General features: G+C 56.7%; 7 protein-coding genes across 7 annotated transcripts; 5 read left to right on the top strand and 2 right to left on the bottom strand.

Annotated features, from left to right (window-relative positions):
• The first annotated feature begins 1,438 nt into the window (after positions 1-1,438).
• Positions 1,439-4,561, top strand: MYCTH_2305407 (glycoside hydrolase family 55 protein). The gene is made up of 2 exons (XM_003663406.1): positions 1,439-1,585; positions 2,069-4,561. The coding sequence occupies exon 2, from the start codon at positions 2,123-2,125 to the stop codon at positions 4,463-4,465; it is 2,343 nt and encodes a 780-aa protein (XP_003663454.1). The 5' UTR covers positions 1,439-1,585; positions 2,069-2,122; the 3' UTR covers positions 4,466-4,561.
• A 701-nt stretch (positions 4,562-5,262) lies between these two features.
• MYCTH_2315372 (uncharacterized protein) lies at positions 5,263-6,833 on the top strand. The gene is made up of 2 exons (XM_003663407.1): positions 5,263-6,471; positions 6,557-6,833. The coding sequence occupies exons 1-2, from the start codon at positions 5,485-5,487 to the stop codon at positions 6,656-6,658; spliced, it is 1,089 nt and encodes a 362-aa protein (XP_003663455.1). The 5' UTR covers positions 5,263-5,484; the 3' UTR covers positions 6,659-6,833.
• A 136-nt stretch (positions 6,834-6,969) lies between these two features.
• On the top strand, positions 6,970-8,146 carry MYCTH_49355 (histidine triad-like protein; the record flags this gene model as incomplete). The annotated part of the gene is made up of 2 exons (XM_003663408.1): positions 6,970-7,098; positions 7,202-8,146. The coding sequence occupies 2 exons, from the start codon at positions 6,970-6,972 to the stop codon at positions 8,144-8,146; spliced, it is 1,074 nt and encodes a 357-aa protein (XP_003663456.1).
• Positions 8,147-8,642: 496 nt separating this feature from the next.
• MYCTH_2110559 (uncharacterized protein) lies at positions 8,643-10,873 on the bottom strand (the record flags this gene model as incomplete). Its single annotated transcript, XM_003663409.1, has 3 exons — positions 8,643-8,984; positions 9,077-10,423; positions 10,589-10,873. 3 exons carry the CDS (start codon positions 10,871-10,873, stop codon positions 8,643-8,645), a joined length of 1,974 nt encoding a protein of 657 aa, XP_003663457.1.
• Positions 10,874-13,476: 2,603 nt separating this feature from the next.
• On the top strand, positions 13,477-14,220 carry MYCTH_93602 (uncharacterized protein; the record flags this gene model as incomplete). The annotated part of the gene is made up of 4 exons (XM_003663410.1): positions 13,477-13,523; positions 13,746-13,824; positions 13,877-13,958; positions 14,093-14,220. 4 exons carry the CDS (start codon positions 13,477-13,479, stop codon positions 14,218-14,220), a joined length of 336 nt encoding a protein of 111 aa, XP_003663458.1.
• A 1,147-nt stretch (positions 14,221-15,367) lies between these two features.
• On the bottom strand, positions 15,368-17,060 carry MYCTH_2118654 (uncharacterized protein; the record flags this gene model as incomplete). Its single annotated transcript, XM_003663411.1, has 3 exons — positions 15,368-16,213; positions 16,361-16,817; positions 16,921-17,060. 3 exons carry the CDS (start codon positions 17,058-17,060, stop codon positions 15,368-15,370), a joined length of 1,443 nt encoding a protein of 480 aa, XP_003663459.1.
• Positions 17,061-18,337: 1,277 nt separating this feature from the next.
• On the top strand, positions 18,338-20,269 carry MYCTH_2118655 (uncharacterized protein; the record flags this gene model as incomplete). Its single annotated transcript, XM_003663412.1, has 4 exons — positions 18,338-18,382; positions 18,447-18,686; positions 18,784-19,030; positions 19,146-20,269. The coding sequence occupies 4 exons, from the start codon at positions 18,338-18,340 to the stop codon at positions 20,267-20,269; spliced, it is 1,656 nt and encodes a 551-aa protein (XP_003663460.1).
• Positions 20,270-21,965: the final 1,696 nt, after the last annotated feature.

A 21,965-nucleotide genomic window follows, 5' to 3' on the forward strand; every position in this document is an offset into this window, starting at 1 on the left:
TTACTAGCAGCAAACATAGCATGGAACATGCGGGTAAGAAACCTAGTGATGCAGGCTCGATCGATTGGTGCACAACGAGTCGTCTTGCAAAAGAATTCGAGATGGGAGGGGCTCGATTGAGGCAGCAACGAATGGTCAAGAGAGAATGTTGGTTGTAAGAGAAGCTCCACTGTGTTTCGAGACGCCGCTTCTGTAGCGAATCCATTCCACCTCCCACCCCCTGCGAGAGGGAGGGAAGGTGGGGGGCCGGGCCCCCTTGGCCCGTGCTTGTTTCCGCTTTGCCCAGCCAAGATTCGCATCTTTTTTTGCCAGCATCAACTGGCAAAGCGGACCCTGTTCCATGTTACAGATCTCGAGATCCTTGCCACTTATCAGTGGATCCTCCATGCACCTCACTCTCCAGTCCGTGCCTCTCAAAATGATGTTCAAGAGATCATCTCAAATGCTGCTCGAATGCCTGGTGCAGCCCTAAGATCTCCTAGAGTCAAGAGTTCTTGGGGACTGGCCCTTGGTTACTCAAAAGAAGTGGGACGCGGCGCTTTTATCGGCGGTTGCATGAGTTTGTCCCCCGTCATCGCCCCCTTTGATCTGGCGGTGGTCAGATCCGCCCGATTCTTTCGTTTGCTCCGTCCAATGTTCCGTTGGTGCTCGTTCAAGCCAGGGGTATCCAGGCTTTTTGGCTTTTGTTTGAACTTTTGGTCCCTCGCAGCCAATTACCAGAACGGCAACACTCTCGGCCCAACCCGCGCGGAAGCCAATTGTTAGCTCTTGAGCCACGGATACACTACACTACACAGGCAAGACTTAATTAGCTCCTGGTGTATACAACTCGTACATACTACTGCGAGAGTTGTGTGGGAATTCTCCACGCAATGGTCTGCCAAGTTGCGCGAACTGACACCAGGAGTCACTGACACATGGAGTCCTTCGGCTTGGCTGCTACACTACCACGAACACGGCGCGATGCACCGAGGTGCGTGCTGGCACGAGGGGACGTGCGGGAGTCTTGAGACGTTAAACACGAAAACAAGTTTGACAGTCAAGTACGGAATATGTGTATACAGCAAACAGATAACTTTGTCGTCGCAGTAGAGTAGGTAGCTAACCATTGGACGTGACTGCATTGTCATGGTAGCGCTTGAGAATGCCCTGTCATTTCCGTCTCGTGGCCTGACGATCCAGCACGGCTCGGAGCTTCTGCCACCCAGGGGGTATATCACGCAGATCTTTACACTAGATCCCCGGGGCGGCTACCGCTCGCCACCTCTTAGCGTAAGGTACCCCGTACCCAAAACGCCGTGTTCGAAACACACACGAGGAGCGAGGAGCAGTGGGTCGGAAGGCGGGAAACAACCCCGGGCGCCAGACACAGCGCCGCGCTGGATGCAAGTGTTATAAGATCGCCGCACCTCGCCGCACCCTGCCAATGCTGCAGCCTGTGATGCTCCTTTCCCGTCAATCCGGTCTCCGTTCCTTTTTATTTTGTTTTCTTTTTTTTCAGCTCCCTATCCTCTTGTATATCGTCATTCTTTTTTTGCTGCCTGTGCTGGCCAGGGCGCTCATTCTTCTGGCTGGCTCAGAGTGGGTAAGTGCCATCAGTGGCATCATCTGATGTTTCCCTTCTTCTGCCGCCCTTCTTCTACTTGCAAGCCCTTTCCGGCAATGCCCCATGCATGTTTCAGACACGACAACGACCTCGAGTTAGGCGGAGAACCCGCAGCCCATCATCTCTTTTCTCCCAACTAGTGTGTGGTGGAGGGCGATACCCGCTATTTTTCATTGTTCTTGTTCGCGTGGTGCGCTCGCATTGTCTGAACAAGGCTCAACAATGGGGAAAGCAGGATTTCCTTCCTATTTCCTCCTATTGTTCAGTCAACTGATCGCAATGGATGACTTTTAACTCGCCAACTTTCTGGATCCAAGCCGATGGATGATGAGCACACGGTCTTTATCCTTCTCATCCTCCACGCCACGCTCCCCTTTTGCTTTCCTTTTAAATGCGAATCAGCGGGCGATGCCAACTGGCTTCTAGAAAAACCTGAGCTAACCTTGTTAACTGCTTTTCAAGATCACATTACCCAAAACGACATCTGGAGATAGCCGGACCTAGACCTAGATCAGGATGCTCAAACGACTGTCCACAGCGGTTCTGCTGGCCCTCGGGCTCGCCTCCTCCACTCTTGCCGCACCGGCACCGGCACCGCGGCAAGAGTCGGGGTGGTGGGTGGCCAGCATCGAACGGCAAGGCGCTCCCGCCTTCAACGATGACCCCAACTATAAAGTGTTCCGCAACGTGCGGGACTACGGCGCCAAGGGTGACGGTGCGACTGACGACACCGAGGCCATCAACAAGGCCATCAGCGACGGCAACCGGTGTGGTCAGGGCTGCTCTTCGCAGACGACGACCCCGGCGCTCGTGTACTTCCCGCCCGGCACCTACGTGGTCAGCAAGCCCATCATCCCCTTCTACTACACTCAGCTCGTCGGCGACGCCGTCTCTCCCCCGACCCTGAAGGCGTCCGCCGACTTCTCCGGCATGGCCGTCATCGACGCGGACCCGTACGACTCGGAGGGCAACAACTGGTGGACGAACCAGAACAACTTCTTCCGCCAGGTCCGCAACTTTGTCATCGACCTGACGGCCATGCCCGTCGAGGTTGGCGCCGGCATCCACTGGCAGGTTGCGCAGGCGACGAGCCTGCAGAACATCGTCTTCAACATGCGCACCGACGGCGGGGAGGCCAACAAGCAGCAGGGCATCTTCATGGACAACGGGTCGGGCGGTTTCATGTCGGACCTGACCTTCAACGGCGGCAACTACGGCGCCTTCTTCGGCAACCAGCAGTTCACCACCCGTAACCTGACCTTCAACGACTGCAGGACGGCCATCTTCATGAACTGGAACTGGGCCTGGACCTTCCAGGACGTCAAGATCAACAACTGCGGCGTCGGCATCGACATGGCCAACGGCGGCCCCGGCGGCCAGACCGTCGGGTCCGTCCTCGTGCTCGACAGCCAGTTCACCAACACGCCCATCGGCATCAAGACGGCCTACGACCCGGCCTCCCCCCAGACCAACGGCACGCTCATCCTCGACAACGTCGACATGACGGGCACGACCCAGGCCGTCGTCAACGAGGGCACCGGCGCCGTGATCCTCCCGGGCAACCAAAAGGTCAGCTTCTTCGCCCAGGGACGGGCCTACGATGGCGCCGGCGCCGGCTCCGGCAAGGCGGTGCAGGCTCCCCAGGACCCGGTGAGGAAGCCGGACGTGCTGCTCGACCCGGGGACGGGTAAGGTGGTGACGCGCAGCAAGCCGCAGTACGAGAACGTGCCGGCGGGCAGCTTCGTCAGCGTCAAGGCCAACGGGGCCAAGGGCGACGGCAAGACGGACGACACGGACGCGATCCAGGCGGTCTTCGATAAGGCGACGCCCGACCAGGTCGTCTACTTCGACCACGGCGCCTACATCATCACGCGGACGGTCAAGGTGCCCAAGCAGATCCGCATCACGGGCGAGGCGCTGCCCCTGATCCTGGCGGGCGGCGATTCGAGCTTCAAGGACCAGGCGAACCCGCAGCCGGTCTTCCAGGTGGGCCAGCCGGGCGACAAGGGCGAGGTGGAGATGTCGGACCTCATCTTCGGCACGGCGGGCCCGCAGCCGGGCGCCATCATGATGGAGTGGAACGTGGCGGGCAGCAAGCCCGGGGCGGCGGCGCTCTGGGACGTGCACACGCGCATCGGCGGGTACGCGGGCACGCAGCTGGAGCTGGAGCAGTGCGCCAAGAACCCAGACGTGACGAACCCGGTCAGGCCCGAGTGCTTCGGCGCCTTCATGATGCTGCACGTGCGCGAGGGCGGCAGCGTCTACCTGGAGAACACGTGGTACTGGGTGGCGGACCACGGGCTGGAGCCGTCGGCGCGCGACGGCCAGATCGACGTCTTCAACGGCCGCGGCGTCCTCTTCGAGGGCGAGGGCCCGGTCTGGGGCTGGGGCACCGCCTCGGAGCACTCGGTCCTGTACAACTACCAGTTCAACAAGGCCTCCAACGTCTTCCTGGCCCTCATCCAGACCGAGACGCCGTACTTCCAGGGCAACCCGGACGCGACGCAGCCCTTCGCCGTCAACCCGGACTTTGCGGACCCGGACTTTGCCAAGTCGTGCGCGGCCGACGACGCCGGCTGCAGGCGGGCGTGGGGCGTGCGGGCGATCGAGTCCAAGGACATCTTCGTGTACGGCGCCGGGCTGTACTCCTTCTTCGACAACTACGCGCAGGACTGCCTCCGGACCGAGTCGTGCCAGTCCCACATGGTCTCGATCGAGGGCGGCAGCCGGGTGCACATGTACGGCCTCAGCACCAAGGCCAGCGTCAACATGGTGACGGTCGACGGCCGGGGCGCCGTCCTCGACAGGGACAACCGCAACAACTTCTGCGCCACCCTCGCGTTCTTCCAGTCGGCATAGGGAGTCGGTCGGGGACGTGGTGGTGGTGGTCGCGGCGGCGGACGAGGAGGCGGTAGAGGCGATAGAGGCGGGCTTGGAACGTGCTCCGAGAGGAGCGATACGATGGCGAGGCGGTAGTGTGTAGCTACGCTCTCGATGTAGCGCCCGCCCGACACGATGATGACGACAAGATGGGAGGCTTTGTGTGTGGTTTATTCGCTTTTTATTTTCCGTACATTATTATCACGTTGCTTTCTTCTTTTATACCCTTCGAAACATTGGCCGCGAAACAGGCCCTTTTTGTGCATTCGGTTTGCGGGTCGGGTTCTAACGACATCGGTCGGCGGTGACGAGATATGCGTAGATCTGGATAGGGGCGCAATGCATATTGCAAACGATTTGGGAATTGAAACGACCCTACAATTTTTTTTTTGCGTGTTCAAAATGGCCAAGATTGAGGCGTCTCGTACGGTACTCCGAAGCTGTACTGTATGCTCTCGAGAGTATGTGTATGGTAGGTGTGTGCATCTGTAATCCGCACGTACAGCGTACACAGTAGTGTAATGGTGCTTCAGCCTGGAGGCTCATACAAATACGGTTGGTTGGTGGGGCTCGCCGCAACCGTTGCATTCCCGGGCCGCATGCCAGTTTTGATGAAAGCAGGGAGGTGCAATCGCAATTGGAAACGTCATAACTTCCGCCTGCCAAGACCTTGTGACAGCTTCGACCCTCGCTCTGTTTTTCCGTACTCCTTCCCCGTTTCCATCGCCGATTTGCGACGCAAAGCCGCACCGCAGCCCACTCGCTCCGGCTGCACTCTCACCCGTTTTGCATTTTCATGAGCCTGGGCTCTGAGGCGATCGATCCATCCCTCAGCTCTCGCCACTCCTAGGATCAGTTTTTTCTCGGTTTCATGCGACGGCTCGAATCCGGTTTCTCTCGCGCGACGTTATTACGTTATTTCCCGGTAGAAGGCAACAACGACAACGATCCCTCAGAGAGCAACAGCAATAACCCCAAGTCCAGAATATCATGAAATCATGGCCGACACGGACCGCCCAGCGCGCCGGTACAAGTCTCCCTCCGAGCTCTCCCGCGAGCCCGACGGCGCCCCCTTCCCCCCCTCCTCCCCATCCTCCCCATCCTCCCCAACATCCCCGACCCGCCACACGGCGCGCATAACGTGCACGACGCACACCCACACGCCACCGCAGCGGACCAGCCCGTACCTGCCTACGCCGACCGAGCGGGCCGTGCTGGCCCTCTACCCGGCGGTGCTCGTCTTCGGCGCCCTCTTCTCACAGCTGTCGCCCGAGACCCGCGCGGCGCCCTACGACACGGCACGCCAGGCGCACGTGCAGGACCCGGCCCTGGCCCCCTCCTACTTTGCCCGCAAGGACAACCTGCTCAACGTGCTCTTCGTCAAGCGCGGCTGGGCCTGGATCAGCGTCGCCTTCTGGGCCTTCCTGCTCACCCACCCGGCAGCGGGCCCCGGCGCGAAAACGAGGGCCAGGGCGGCCGTCCGCTGGGCCGCGGTCACGGCCTGGTGGGTGTTTGTGACGCAGTGGTTCTTCGGCCCCGCCCTCATCGACCGCGGCTTCCGCTGGAGCGGGGGCAAGTGCGAGGTCGCCGAGGAGGTGGTGAGGCAGGGCGAGGCCGGGACCAAGGAAGTGGTCACCGCCGCCGCGTGCAAGGCCTCGGGAGGGAGCTGGCGGGGCGGGCACGACATCAGCGGACACGTGTTCCTGTTGGTCCTGGGGAGCTTCTTTCTGATGCAGGAGGCCGGGTGGGTCGTCGCGAGGTGGGCGCGGTGGTTGGGGGAGGAACGCTCTGTGGTGATGCACGACGGGGCGGTGAAGGGCGCACTGGTGGAAGCGGACAACAGGAGGGACAGGCAAGAGGAGGTGGTGGTGCTGACGGCTTTGGAGGCGCTGGGCCGGGGAGGGACGCTGGTAGCCGTGGTGGTGGGGCTGTGCGGGTGGATGCTGCTCATGACGGCGATTTATTTCCACACGTGGTTTGAAAAGGTACGTGAAGTGAAGCAACACAAAGAGCCGGAAGCTCTCCTCCCGATTATTCCGATGGAAGAAGGGCTTGCTGACCTCGACATAGCTCACTGGACTGCTCGTTGCCCTGATAGGGTTGTATGTGACCTACATCCTCCCGCGCTGGGTTCCCGCGCTGCGTGGCGTTGTTGGGTTGCCAGGGATCTAGCGCCATGATATATAACGACTCGAAAGAAAGAGGTAGACCGAGACACAGAAAGGGCGAACTGAATAATAGGCATCACATCATCCCTGCATTTGTTTTCCTACACCTTTTGTTAGTTGCTCGGTCCACCCACAACTTCACAATCTCACCCCTGTTCCTTTGCACATGCTTGGCAGGGGATGGCCAGCGCACGGACCGATTCATGACCTCATCGAAGAGGGACCGAAGCATTTCGCGGGGTTCTTTCTGGGTCTTTCACTTCTGCAACAACGCTCGCGTATTCCTCGGACACGATGACAGCACCATCCGACGGCATGCTCTCGGTCAAGGTCCCCGCCAACCTCCCCGAGTTGGTGAAGGCGGCCTTCAACCGCGCGCGCGCCAGTGGCGACGTGCACTTCTTCCCGACTCAGGTCACCCTCGTCAATGTCAACTCGATCCCGGTACGTTCGTTTGTTTCCCTTCCCCTGCCGGTAGTAGCAAGCAAACCCGAGCACGAGCCCCGACAAGACGGCTAACATTTGCTCGTCCTGTACGCGTTTGCAGTTCCAACTGCGCTTCTCTCCCGCCCTGGCAAGCAAGCCTCAGGTCCCACAACCGCCCGCGCCCTCCCCCGATGCCGAGCCCTCTGCGAAAGAAGGGCGACCGCGACAGCCACAAAAGAAATCCTTCTTCGACCCCTTCGACAATCCGCCCGAGGCTATGCTCATCACCCCTCTCGATCCGGCACACAACCTGGTCCTGAACAAGTTTGCCATCGTGCCCGAGCACTTCATCCTGGCCACCCGCGCCTTCAAGGAGCAGACGGACCTGCTGGAGCGGGACGACCTCGAGGCGGCGTACGCTTGCATCGAGGCGTATCACAACAGCAGCGAGAATGACGACAGCGGCAGCGAGCTATACGTCTTCTTCAACTCGGGCCCGGCCTCGGGCTCGAGCCAGCCGCACCGCCACCTGCAGATGCTCCCCGTGCGGAGGATGCGGGAGGGCCTGGACGGCGGGGACGGCGGGGCATGGGACGTGCTTGCGGGCCAGCTGCTCGACCCCGGGGTGCGGCGGCGGGTGCCCTTCAGCACGTTCGCCGAGCCGATCGGGCCCGGCGCCGACCTGCTGGGCACGTACCTGAGGCTGTATCGGCGTGCCTGCGCTGCTGTCCTGGGGCCTACCGCCGCCGCCGCCGGCGCTTCTCAGTCCGAGGGGAGGCCGGACGGGGAGAAGGAGGCGAGGGTGGAGTACAACCTGGCCATGACGAGGGACGTCATGGCGGTCGCGCCTCGCGTGGTCGAAGGCACGGCGGTGACGGCGGCTGCGGAGGACGGGACCGGCAGGAAGGAGGTGGGCAGGCTCGCGCTCAACGGGACCGTGCTGGCGGGCACGGCGCTGGTCAAGACGCAGGCGGAGTGGGATGCGCTGAGGGCGGAGCCGGAGCAGCTGTTGGAGATTCTGGGGAGAATAGGGGTGCCGACTGTTCCGGCTCCGTCGCCGCTGTGAGATCAAGGGAGATGTTTGCGTGATTTGTTTACACCGTACTCTTATCTTGGGTCTGTATTATAGATGGAATAGCGTGTCTCTTTGGAGCCACAGGAGAGAAATAGGTTCAAGAGATCCTTCTGCCCATGATGTCTGTAATTGAACCAGGTTCGAATTCGACAGAATTAGTTCTTTGCAAAATTACACCTCAGCTCCAAGCTCACTGCCCATGTCTACCGGACACGAAGTTATTATTAGGTGACGGCCTCGTCAAAGATGAAAGTAGGCTAGGTAGGTATGTAGATAGTCTCCTTATTCCTTATTCCTCGATTACCCTTCACTTTTGAAAGAGCATCAAGTCACCATTAGACCTCTTCCGCCTCGGGACAAAAGCAAAAGAGCAAGAAAAAAAACGAAAAAGGAAAAAAAAGGGGAAAAAAGGAAAAAAGATGGAAGAGAACGGAGATAGGACGGAAGTCAAACTGCCTACTGCCGCTCCCTCTGATACAGTATCTGATCACGCCAGAAACCCACCACGGCCGTGATGACCGCTGCCGTTCCCGTCCGGCGTAGCTGCAGCCACAACCGCAGCAGGCACGACAACAGCGGCACCGTAGTCGTCGTCGTAGGCGTCGTCGGCGTCGTCGTCGTCGTCAAAGAAGGGCTGGTGCAGGCTCTTGCCGAGGGCGGCCTGCTCGCGCACGAGCTCGTCCCAGCGCTTGCGGCAGGTCGAGTTGCCAAAGTGGTACGACCCGCCCTGCGCCACAATGTACTCGGCCACCCGCTTCCAGGGCACCTTGGCCGGGTTGAGGTCGGCCGTGTGGGCGAGCTCGCGGACGCCTCGCTCCAGGAGGCGGAGCTGGAGCATGTCAGTTCATGACGAGAAGATTTTTCTTTTTTTTTTTGGGGGGGGGAAGCAGAAAAAAGGGGGTGGGGGGGCCAAGCACTCACATCCGTCTCGGACCACTCGGGCTTGCGCACCCTCGCCTCGCGGCACTTGGTCAGCGTGCGGTAGCGCCCGCGCAGCGTCGACTCGGCCTCGGTGAACCCGCCCAGCCGCCGGATCTCCTTGTACGTCCTGCCCATCCGCTTCTGCCGCACCAGGAACTCGTCCTTGGACATGCGATCCGCCAGCTCCGCCGCCGCCGTCGCGGTCGCGGTCGCGGTCGTCGTCTCCTGAGCTCCCCCTCTCCTGAGCTGCAGACTCTGGCTCGGGGGAGCCTGCGAAGATAAGAGAGGAAGCGGCGGCGGCGGCGGCGGCGGCGTGGGCGACATCGTCGTTGTCGTCGCCACCACCGCCACAGCGGACCCGCCTGGCTTGGGCCGCAGCCGCGTTAGCCTCCGCGGCGTTGGGGAGGAGGAGGAGTCTGCTGACCGCTGCCGCCGGGTGGACGCGTTGCCAGTGGTGGTGGTGGTGGTGCCGGGGATGAGGGCTCGCCTGCGGCTGTTGTTCTCCGCCAGCGGCTTACCCCCTCCCCTCTTCGCTCTCCCTCCCGAGTTCGACAGTGCCGGGTCGACGGGAGCTGCGGGGGGCTCGCCGTGGTGCGCGTCGGCCGGGAAGCTCGCGTGGACTGAGTCGTTAGACGACGACAATGACGACGATGATGATGAGGATGAGGATGAGGATGATGATGATGACGATGACGATGGAGTCGGCGTCTGGCGGATCCTTAGCATCTTGGGCGACACGGTCGTCTCGTCGGCCGGCTCGGGCTCGGGCTCGGGCTCCGCCCAGGTGCTGCCGCTGATGGCGTGCGGTTCCGTGACGACTCGGACGCAGCGGCCGGTATCCTCGCGAACCGCCGCTTTGGTCTCGGGCGAGACGTCCCAAGAGCTTCGGGTTGGCTCATCGCCGAGCACTATGGCCCCGAGCATGTCGGACGGAGAGTAGAGTGTAGAGTTTGTGCTCGAATCTCCCTCCGGCATGGGCGCAAGGGGTAAGCCGTGGAGCGCGTCGGCAGCGGCATGCTGAAAGACGGCCTGTGGGAGGGCACCCGCGGGGTCACCCAGCGCGTAGTCGCTGTAGTCGACCAAAGAGTGGGCGCCGTGCTGGGTGTGGTTCCAGGTCGGATCCCCGCCGTACGCAAACGGGGGAGCGGCTGGAGAGCCGTGCGGGACCGGGACCAGGTGCCAGTATGGCGGCCCCAGCGGGAGCTCAGGGGCTCCCGGGACGGGGACATTTGTGCCTGACCCGTGGGAGATGCCCGTCTGTTCGGCGCAGAGCGGATAGTGTGAGACAGTCGAGCCGGGGGACTCTGATGCGCGATTGCCGGTCGATGTTTGACTGTCATCTCCCGCCTTCAAACCAAATCAGCTCTCTCTCTCTCTCTTTTGTTCTTCTTCTGTTTTCTTTTCTTTCCACTCTCTTCTTTTCACTCATGTCTCTCTCGCGCGAAAAATGCGGGACAAAAAAAGAGAAAAAAAAAGGGGGGGGGGGGGGGGGAGCAGACCGAGTCGACGTACCGCAAGGGACAAACTATTGCCCAGCTGCTCTGCCTCGGGGCAATACCCGGTGCCGTAGGCCGGAAGGGGTTGGTGACCCCGTTTGGCCGGCTGCTGGGGCCAACCGCTTCTCAGGGACAAAGGATGGAAAGACATGTCGTGGAGCTGTTGTTGCTGCACAACCAGTGCCGTGTTGATGTGATTCAGCTTGAAGAGCCAGGGCGCAGACTCTGCCGCTGCAAGAGTGAAAACATGGTCCCGGAGTGAGACCATGTCCACCTGGGGCTCTCCAGGGCTGATAAACATGCTGAACCTCCTCGCAGAACCCGTTGCAGCCCGATGCGCTCTAATGGTTCCCCCTCTCCCCCCTCCCCGGGGAACTGGACCCCTGAGCAACTTTGCCCGCTGCCCGTCTACTTGGCTTCGCTCACTTCCCACCGCCTCCTCCTTTCTTCTCCTCACCGCCGTTCCCGGTCGCTCTACGTGAAGATGTGAAGATGCGTAGAGCCCCGCTTGACAGGAAGCTTTTCGAATCACCAGCCGGTTGAGCCGATAGATGAGGGGCTCGTCGGGCTGCACCGTTGAGCGGTCAAGGCGGATCTTTCTCTGGTTCGTCTGCAGGTTTGTGTAGGTTTCCGAAGGGAACGCCTGGGGAGGAGGGGTTGGTCGACTGACACCGGTCGGGCAACACGCGGTTCACCACATAATCTGCGAGGACGAGAGAGAATTAGTATGGCAATATTATCGTGGAAGAGTTTACGCCTTTAACCGTCCGTGGGTGTTTTCATATTGCTCACATACACTTCAATCTTGCCCGGCGCTGGCGTGGAACCAAAAAGAACAGCAATCCGTGCTTCAAGGTCCGACACACACGCCGTCTTCGAAGTGCGCCTCGGAGATGATGAGGGAGGGAGACAGAGGATGGGAAGACAGAATTGCAGGATATGTGATTATCAAGTCGCCCCGGCAGAGAGATCTGGCTCTTGTCTTTGAATTAATACGGCTTAATTGTGCTCGAGACCCGGGGTGGCGGCGGGCCGCTTCGGCTGGGACTCGACACGATCCGTGTCTGAGGCATTGTGTCCATCTTCATTCATTTTCAAGTCTTGTTTTTCCCTCTTTCCTAGGACTGTTTTCTCTGTCACTTCTCCTGGGAAATTAGAGAGGAGGCGTTTTGGTGGTTTGCTACGGGAGCCTTGCTGAAAACGGACAGTCGACTGCCAGAACAGGAACCGGACGAGCTCGGGTGCGCCTCCCGTCCGGATGCCATCCCGGGGCCAGAACTGCCTCTTTCCTATGTGGGAGGGGGTCTCGCGCAGGCTGTCGGTCGGCCCGGTTGGTTGTAGGTTTTGCCCCTGTATAGCCAGCCAAGTATTGGGGGAAGCGGCCCGGATGAGGCGATCCAGATGACGAACTCACATCTCACTGCATCTCACTGGTGGCCTGCGGGAATGTTGCCGTCGTAGATCGAACTGGCCTGGCCCGGTGCTAAACCCACACCTCCTCGTTGACTCGTTGAGAGATACGCATCTTCCTGCAGGTGCCAGATAATCTGGAGCAGAGGTACCCTAGCCATTAAATATTAGGTACCTAGATTGCCCTTGACTTTGCCGGTGCTTCTTCCATGAGCTTTAGTTTAGAGGTCGATCCGTGGAGACTACCGCGCTTAATTACTCTGAGAAATGTCTCAGCAGCAACCATGAATTCCATCTAGGCGGGTGACCAATCGTCTGGGTCCAAGTATGAGGTGTGGTGGTGGTGTTGGTGGTGGTGGTGGTGGTGGTGGTGGATGGTTTTTTCGCAAACAGGGCCCCCCACATATGTATGTACAAGTGCCATACTGCATGCACATTGCTACTTCTCAGATATCTCAGATCCGGGTAATCCGACAGGGCTGGTCGATCCTACGCAAGTCGCAAGTAATGATGCATTGCAGGTGAGCAATCGGCACCTGAACCGTATTCCCCGCCGTGGAGCCAGAGGAGCCGGTCTGGGAGGCATTTACAAACGTTCTTAAGGCTTTTTTCCCTTTTCTTTTCCTGATGGTGGGCCAGGCGGCCTGCCCGTTCGATGCTTTTTCTGCAGAGGCATCAGCACTGGGGAACGCCCCATATCAGCGCAGGTGCTCTGCAAGACAAGCCATTGTCCTATGTTGTGAGATATTATTAGATAATACCTAGGTAAGGTAAGTAACCAAAGCATGTAATTTGTACATACAGTATATACTTGCAGTATCACACCACCCTAATAGGGGTAACACGTCAGCAGCAGGAAGCGCCACGAACGCATTGAGTTTGAACGTCCTGTCCTGTGCCCGATGGCAAACAGCGAGATGTCATATCGCCCTTCCGGACATGGGTTCAAGATGCTTGACAATTTCCTGTCCTCTTCACGCCTCCCCCAGTTGGGAATCAATTGCATGCGGCGGCGGGATGCAACCCGTTCGCAGGCGGGAGCGAACCCTGGCAGGCCTTGGAGCCGTGGCTAATGGCCCAACAGCAGGGAGCGCTGTGCCCTCGTTGAGGGAGTCCTTCAAACGTCTGGATGCACTTTGCCGTGCTCCCGTCCGCTGTCTGCCGGAGAACTGATCCCCATGGTTGGATGTACTGCGTTGAGCAACCAGCTTTCCCTCCCTAATCATGATTGTTCCCGCTCCATGTTAGGGGCAAGATCAGCAAGCCCCCAGTTCTCGCTCGCACGGGAGCCGCATCCAGTTCCTATTGCGGTGTTGAGCGCTGCTAATCTCGGTGCTCTGGGGGTACATATGGCGGCAACTGGGTGACGGCGGACGGGTGGCCGATGGTTGACTGCTGACATTCTCGATGGAGCCTTCTTGTGTCTCTACATGACTGACACCTGGATGAATAGAGAAGAGTGGAGAACAGGAGTGGTGCTGTCATGATGAAAAGATGTTCCAGAGCAACCACGTACTCAATACGCAGGCAATGGAGGAGAGGTTAGCAAGGTGCTAATTAATAGAGCATCAATCATCATCGTGACCGCATGATATTCGTGACGGCGATTGTTGACTCTACGTTCTCCAGAACATAATTACATATCAATATAAGGAGGCATCTCATAAAGCAAATAAGAAGGGCGGTGTGTAGTCGAAGTACCATCTCCATTCAGATTGCACCCAATTAGGTAGTGTCCTGAGATGCTGATATCTTAATCACAGCACCCGGTCCCAGCAGATGTTCTCCCTATCAGCGGCGAGATGTAATAACCAGTCCTGGCAGAATCACGTACCCAAGTATGTATGTAGGCACCGTGAGATTGCGAGCTAAATATGTTTAACCTTACCTGCAGGTAGGAATGCAGCACCTGATGCCTGTCATTTGCATGCGTGGCTCTCACTCTCGGAGTGTGGTGGTGACCAAACACCCAAACAGTGATTCTGATCAAGCTTCATCCTAACACTCCATGGGTCATGCCCTGGGAATGTTTGACTACATTGCATATGGAATTACTTTTCTAGGCCAATATAGTCTCAAAGGGGGCCCATAACTGATCAACACATAATAGGTACATATCAAGCACCAAATTTCTGGACAGAATTCCGTCGTTCTACGCAGAACACGAGTAACACGCAAACGCGATTCGACGCGGGAATGTTTGACGACCAGGCTCTTCGGGGTTGCTCTGCCAGCTGAGATTCGGACACGGGAAACGGTGGAGGTAATTAATGCGAGTATCTGAGTACCAGCGCTGATACGGATAGGAAAGATTGCTCTAATTATACGCACAAATACCTAAGTACCTGACGATGGTCTGCCTACCTCCGACCTCTCTCTCACCTTCCCCGTTTTTGATTACGGGATTGAAGTCGATCTCACTTCATTTCCTCAAGCAAGGCAAAAGCGGAAACCTACGGTACGTAGCATGTCGGTCCGTCGCGATGCTTTCCAGCTCTAGGTCCGTCTAAGTCAGACCCCTACCCTGACTGATCCGTGTCACGACAACTGCCCATCATACCACGAGAGGGAAAATATGGCTACGAAGAGAAGAAAGGATAAGAAAGGAAGTTACAAGGTTAGGTACCAAGGTTTCGTCAAAATCCGAACATGAGCAATACCGGTACGATCCAGTCACCTGTTACAGGTAATTAGGTAGCCAGTAAATATTTCAACGAGAAGACATCTAGTACTGTATGTACATACATACAAAATCGCGTTGACATAAACGTACATACCTAGTTAACACCCAATGAATATCGGGCGCTAGGGTTAATTATTGCAGCCCCCGAACCTCGGGTATAATACCTATTATTTATGCCAAATACGAGGGCTTGGCGCTCTTGCCAACGCGTTTGAGCAGTGGTCGAGGCAACAAACAGATCGCTCAACGCGACAAAACCGGAAAATAATTAATCTCGCAACGGGCGTTGAAACATGCCCTGACTCCCAAAATGATGTTTGTCAAAGAACAATCTCGGTACTTTCAAGTCAAATCGATCGGATCATAATAGAGGAGGACAAGGCCGGAGCGACGTAATTAGACGTGGTAATTATGGAGGTGAACTTATGGTGACTTCATCTGTAATTAATTCGTGTCCCACGACGGAGCTGGTTGAGAGATTGATAGCTGCAATGAGTGGTAATTAATAGCAACGTCGAAGTTTATAGGCCTGTAGTTGGAACATCACAAGGCAACTCACACGGGAAGTGCTTAAAGGAGGCGGAACTATAGATTAGCTATAATTAATAGCGCGTATATGATGTGAAACAATCCCGCTGGATGCATAATTATTATCAGAATTTCATGTTTGGATATCATACCGCATCTACACATCCTCCTTCTCTACAGGCTGACCCGAGACCCTCCCAGCTTGCGGATGCGTGCCCCATACCGACCGAAAAGCAACGGGACGGGGGCGAGTGCCAGGGCGAGGAAGGCCAGCAGGCTGTTTCCCCAGCCCCAGCCGAGGGCGTGGTACAGGTCGAGGCCGCTCAGGGGCAGCAGGGCGCCGACGGTGCCCCTCAGCACCGTGTTGGCGCCGACCGCGCTGGCGGCGTACTTCTCGAACGCGTCGATCAGGTACGTCTGGATGCCGACGAAGACCAGGATCGAACCAAACCCGGTCACGGCCGTCCCGAGCAGGGGCACGGCCCAGTGCACCCGGCACTCCACACTCCACCCGTAGAGGAACAAGCCGGCGGGGAACGCGAGGGCCCCCGGTAGCGTGACGACCAGGGGGAGGCGGTCCTCCGGAGTGGCCATCGTCGCCGTCGCCGTCGCCGCCGCCGCGCGCTTGGCGATGGTACGATCGCTGAACCGGGCCATGTAGGCCAGCCCCAGCAGCGTGCCGGCGCCGCCGGGGAGGAAGACAAGCCCGGCAGCGGAGGGCGAGAAGGCGTAGACGGTGCCGAAGACGAACGAGTAGGTCGCAAAGAGGAGGTAGAGGGTGCCGTACAGCACGGCGACGTAGGCGCACAGGATCGTTACGGCGGGGCAGCAGAGGAGCATCCGGGACGGCCGGACGATGCTCCGCCGGAAGAGCTCCGCCGACCCGATGCCGGACGCCAGCTTCGACCGGTACCGGTCGTCCCCCGTCTCCCTTCGGAGCCTGGCCGCCTTTCTTCCCAGCAGAACCGGCGGGTAGGTCTCCCTCAAGACGCAGAAGCTGAGGATGGTGACTGCTCCGATCTGGGAAAGTTAATTAGTGACAAACACTAGAGTGCCCTGTGTTTTTCATTCCTTTTCTTTCTATCCATTTTTAAAGACAGAAAATAATTAAAAGAAAGGAACACAAAACAAGGAAGAAAAGAAATTATTTACTTAGCGGACACGCACAGCAATGGAGATAGACCAGAACATCCACCTCCAACCCGCCGTCTCTGCGACAAAGCCGCCAATAATGGGCCCGATCATGGGGCCGAGGATTGTGCCGACGGACCAGGCCGACACGAACTTGCCCCTCTGCTCCTTCGGGACGAGGTCGGCGATAGAGCCGGAGCCGTTCGCGATCGGGGCGGCGCCGGCGAAGCCCGAGAGGAAGCGGAAGGCCAGGAAGGCGCCCTGCCCGGGCGCGTGGGCGCAGCAGAGGGTGAAGACGAGGAAGAGCAGGTTGGTGGCGTGGTAGACGGGCACGCGGCCGTACAGCTCGCTCAGGGGCGCCCATAGCAGGGGTCCCGAGGCGAAGCCGAGGACGAAGACGGACACGGAGAAGGTGGCGAACGCCGTCGAGGTGGTCTGGTAGTCGTCCATGATCAGCTGCACCGCCGGGGCCATCATGGATGACACGAGCGGGCTGATTGGTAATTAACCATCAGACTCGGGTCTCGCATGTATTATTTTGAACAGTAACCGACCTTGTTTCGGACGATTGATGATCAGCGGCGGGGTGGACTTACACCAGGAACCCAATCACGGAAAGGATGAGAATATTAGCCCACTTCACCAATGCTGACCAGTTCATTGGGTTTTCTGGGTCCTCGGTCTCGGGCTCGTCCCAGCCCACGATGAACTCGAGGGGAGGAGGGGTGGCTGTCATGACTTCGGGCTTCGTTTCTTCGGAGACGGGTCCATGATCAGGTGAAGGTTTCATGTTTTGTGTTGAGCTTGTTCCTTCGGTCGAAAGAGGCGGTTCGGAACAATAATTAGACTAATAGAGTTCGTTTGGTATACAACCAAGAACTATGTCACATGCGGAGAACCCGAGTCCATCAATGCATGGGAGAAGACATGATGCCGCCCAGTGGCATTCAGTGGCACTCACTGTTTCCACTTTGGGATTTCCTTTTTCAGTACAGGATGTACATACATACCTTAATGGCTACCTACCTAGCCTTAATGTATACCTTGATGGCTATTATGTGCATCATACCTTGATGGCTGCCTATTAGTAAGGTACCTGGGCAGGGGGGAATGTACGGAGTAAATGATTCGCATGGGGTCTACCGAGTATGAAAGGTGTCCATCCCGTGTCATGGCCTCCCTGGCAGAATTCTCTCAGACTCCAATGTCACATCGGTCCCACATAGAGAATACCAGTTGAGGTGCAACGCAGGAAAGGAAACCTGCGCAAACCCCCTCATAGGCCAGAAGCGGGGTACAGAACCACGACCTGGGTTGCCCATTTTACACTACAGCCGGAACGAGATCGGCAGATCTAGCCTTAGTATTTAGTTCTTCCATGGCCACGGTGTTGGGGATTAGATCCCGGAAGCCTTTTTCTAGAGAGGTCTGTTATCCTGTCATATTGTAAATACAGCTTACGCTGACACGAGACACGCTTCACGTATTTGGGTTGGATGTAGCATGTGGTTCTATTTGGAAATGAAGCGGAAAATGGGATGGGTAATTAAGAAATCAACAGAGTTAAGCCCAGACACACCTAAATGCAGGTGTAGGACCGTAATTAATAGTGTACACTTGAAGGTGTGGTGGACCTGAAAAACCCCCAGTTATTACGTACCGTAATGCAGCAGGTTTGTAGTATCATGTATAGACTTGCATGTACTACATATAGGTACTCAAGGTAGGATCCGCACGTTGTAAGTAGGTGTGAGTATTATAAAGTTTCTCCATCCCCGCTGCTCTACTCCCAAGACCGCCACAGGGCTAATCCCCAGCGGTCACGGAGATTGGGCGGCCGATCAGGGCTTGGGTAAGACTAGGATACTGACCAGTAGGCTGGGACTACTTTCCGACCGCCAGGGCTCCAGGGCCGAAATTCATAGGTATCTTAAATAGGAGGATGCCTCCTACCAAGTTGTGAAACGCAATAAGTACCTTCGTTGCCTTCAGTTTCGCACCCACGACCCGGAAATGGCCATCGCGCTCTCTATGACGGCTACATCAGTGGCCATCGTGGTGAGTGAAAGCATCTGCGTCTGCTCGACGGGCAAGGTATCCCGGACTTACTTCGCACTTCTAGTTTGTTTCCACGATTCTCTGGCATATCCTGCAAAGACGATACTTTCACCCGCTTCGTTCGGCCCCTGGCCCCTGGCTCAACAGCATATCGGAGCTACCAGCAGCACTAGCACTGGTCGCGGGGAACCAGCATGTGTACTACCAGTACCTTCACGAGAGATATGGCCCGGTGGTGCGGGTCTCCCCAAATGAGCTCAGCTTCATCAGTGTCGAGGCGCGTGAGGAGATCTACGGGTTGAGGGTAGGTCGGTCGGCTGGTGATATAATTAACCTGGGCTGTACTAGAAGCGGATGGCTGACGTTGAAACACCGTGGTGTCCCTCGTCCGGAGCAAACAGAAAGGCGGCCTCAACATGGAAAAGAGCCCCATTTTCCTGGGTGCGGTCGGGAGTGTCGATGGGCAGACCGGGGTGAGTCTGGCCGTTAACAAAGAACACGCCCGCCAGCGACGGGCGCTGGGATACCTCTTCACCAACAGCGCGTTGGCACACCTGGAGGGCCTTACCCAGGCTCAGATCCACAAGTTCATTTCCAAGCTCAAGTCGATGGCGGCGGAAGGCCAGGCTGTAAATGTCTCGGACTGGTGTAAGCGACATTGTCAACTTCCTCTCAACCTTGGCCGTGCCCACCTGAATTTGAATTACCCGACATATTTACCTACCAGACCGAAGTAGCTGACGTGATGATCACACCCCCGCAGACACGTATCTAGTCTTCGACATCATGGGCGAGCTCTGTTTTGGCGAGCCTTTTGGCTGCTTGGACCAAGGCTCGGCGACCGAGTGGTCGACGTCCGTCATCAACGTCTTCGTGGCAGCGACGTGGACGCAGGCCATCCGGCGCATCTCGGGCGTCGGCACCTGGCTCGAATCCCTGTTGACGTGGCTCCTCGTCCCCCGGCAGGCCGCCGCGTGGAGGGAGATCCACCTGCGCAACTCGCGAGAGAAGACGCTCCGCCGCCTGGCCGACCCGGACCGCGACCATGGCGACTTCATCCACCAGATTCTCAACAGCCACTCGGCCAAGTCGCTCTCCCAGACCGAGATCGTCCTGAACATGGGCCTCTTCATCAGCGCCGGCTCCGACACCACGGCCACCGCCCTGACGGGCTGGACCTACTTTGTGTGCACCCACCCGGCCGCCTACCGCCGACTGGTCGGCGAGGTCCGGGGCGCGTTCGCCGGGGCCGGGTCCGGGTCCGGGTCCGAGCCCGGAGAAGAAGGCGAACGCGCTGTCTCGTGGGCAAGGGTGAGGGACCTGCGCTTCCTGGAGGCCACCATCCTCGAGGCCCTCCGCCTCTACCCGCCGTCGCCGGCCAGCCAGCAGCGCGTCGTTCCCCGCGGCGGTGCCACCGTGGACGGCTACTACCTGCCCGCGGGCACGACGGTCGCCGTGGCGCCGTGGGCGTCGAACCGCTCGGCCCGCAACTTTGCCGAGCCCGACGCCTTCCGCCCGGAGCGATGGCTGCAGCAGCAGCAGGGGCCGTCCGGCGAGGGCAAGGGCGAGGGCGAGGGCGTGGGCGAGGGCGAGGGCGTGGGCGATGCGGACGCCGCCGCGCGGTTCGCCGGCGACCGCCTGGGCGCCTCGTTGCCGTTCGGAACGGGGCCCCGGGTCTGCATCGGCAAGAACCTGGCGCACATGGAGATGCGGCTCATCGCTGCGCACCTGCTGCTCAACTTCGACATGGCCCTGGATACGGACCCGCGCGCACATGGGCAGGAGAACAAGGTCTGGGGGCTTGATGGCCGCCTGAGGACCATGAAGGTGTACCATTCCATGACCAAGCCGCCGCTGTGGGTGCGGCTGACGCCTGTGAGGACATAAAGTGGCCTGTGGAAAGCGGAAGGTTTATAGGTCTACTTATCATGGGATTCTCGGGCGGTTGCTATAAGATACTATATCTTTCTATCGGCCTACTTAGCGTTTTAATAGTTACCCTAGCTAGCTACTAATACTAGCTCTATAGCCTATAGTCTATATTATGGTGCCTAGAAGAGGTATAAGCCCTCCTTATAGCTTTGTTAGACCTATTACTAGGCTATAGCCCCTATAGCCTTTAGGGCTATAAACTTTAATCTCTAGCTCCTTGCCCTTACCTACTTTTTCTAGAATATCTAGCTAAGCCTATTATAGGCCTATTAAATAAGGGTTATTACTAGGACCTAAGGGGCCCTTAGGCTAGCCTTAGGCTATCAAAGAGGCTAATTAAGCTTAGCTTTAAAGTTAGCTAGCCTTTTATTAAGATATAGGTTAAAGAATAATACCTAGGCTTTTATTTTAAGATAAGGCCTTTATAGTAAGCCTAGTTAGGGTAAACTCTTAGGTCTTTAACATTTTAGCTACTTTCCTATAATAAGGACCTTATTATAGCCTTTAGTTTAGCTAGACCCCTAGGAATCTAGCTAACTTTATAAAGGCTATAGTAATAATGCTCTCTTTAGGCTATAAGAGCTCTAATAGCTATAATTACTATTTCTATCCCTTATTAAAGTAGATTATTATTATTATTATTATTAATACTATATTACTATACTAATAAATATACTAGACCCTCTCTAGTTATATATAAAGGAAGCTATACTTAATAGGCTGGATAAAAACCTCTATCCTACCTTAAACACCTAATCTAGAATATTAATACACTATGAAGAAAAGGAAAAGTAGCTAGAATAGCTCTATAGAGGGCTTCCCCCCTAGTCTAGCCTCCTTATAAGGTAATACTCTAGGAGCCTCCTTAGGTTTATTAGCTACTATAGAACCTTCCTTACTAAATGACAATTATAGGCCTCTATATCCTATAAAACGAGGTCTAGGTCCCTTTATAACTAGATTTCTTGGGAGTTCTATATTTAGCTTCTTAGTAGGTTTAGGTACGATATAATAAGATCTTTTATAGTCTCCCTTTCCTAGCTATAGGTATAGTAAGGGGTATTAACCCCTAGGACTTAAACCTTAAATAGGAAGTTATAAAGGCTAATAGCCCTTATATAGGCCTATACTAGTAGGGAGCTCTAGGTCTTTATTAGGCCTAAATGCCTTTATAGGCCTTCTTTTATGAAAGCTAGGTATAAGGGGTCCTTATTTAATATATATTATATCTTCCTATTAGCCTAGTTAGCCTTCTAGTAGTTACTTTAGCTAGCTACTATAGCTAGTTCTATAGCTTATAACCTCCTCTATAAGGCCTATAAAGGAGATAGGCTCTCCTTATAGCCCTCCTAAACTAACTACTAGACTATCATTCTTACTACCTCTAAGGGTATAGGCTTTAGCTCCTAGCTCCTCGCCTTAGCCCTCCTCCTTTAGAACTTCTAGCTGAACCAATTATAGGCCTATTAGAGATAGAGCTCTTATAGGAACGTAGGGGCCCCTAGGCCTACCCTAAGCTATAGAAGTAGCTAGTTAAGTTTGGTTTCGAAATCGGCTAGCCTTTTGTTAAGATAAAGGTTAAGAGGCGGTACCTAGGCCTCTATTTCAAGGCACTAGATCGGGATAGCCTTATAAGCCCTAGCTATAACTT

Source organism: Thermothelomyces thermophilus, chromosome 3, assembly GCF_000226095.1.
Source record: "Thermothelomyces thermophilus ATCC 42464 chromosome 3, complete sequence".
Taxonomy (NCBI): Eukaryota; Fungi; Ascomycota; class Sordariomycetes; order Sordariales; family Chaetomiaceae; genus Thermothelomyces; species Thermothelomyces thermophilus.

What these genes read in the sequence shown, in the direction of transcription:
- MYCTH_2315372 (XM_003663407.1), top strand. Translation starts at nt 5,485, where the DNA reads ATGGCCGACACGGACCGCCCAGCGCGCCGGTACAAGTCTCCCTCCGAG. An exon ending in TCCACACGTGGTTTGAAAAG is followed by an intron (nt 6,472 to 6,556) that starts GTACGTGAAGTG and finishes ACCTCGACATAG; the next exon opens with CTCACTGGACTGCTCGTTGC.
- MYCTH_2305407 (XM_003663406.1), top strand. Translation starts at nt 2,123, where the DNA reads ATGCTCAAACGACTGTCCACAGCGGTTCTGCTGGCCCTCGGGCTCGCC.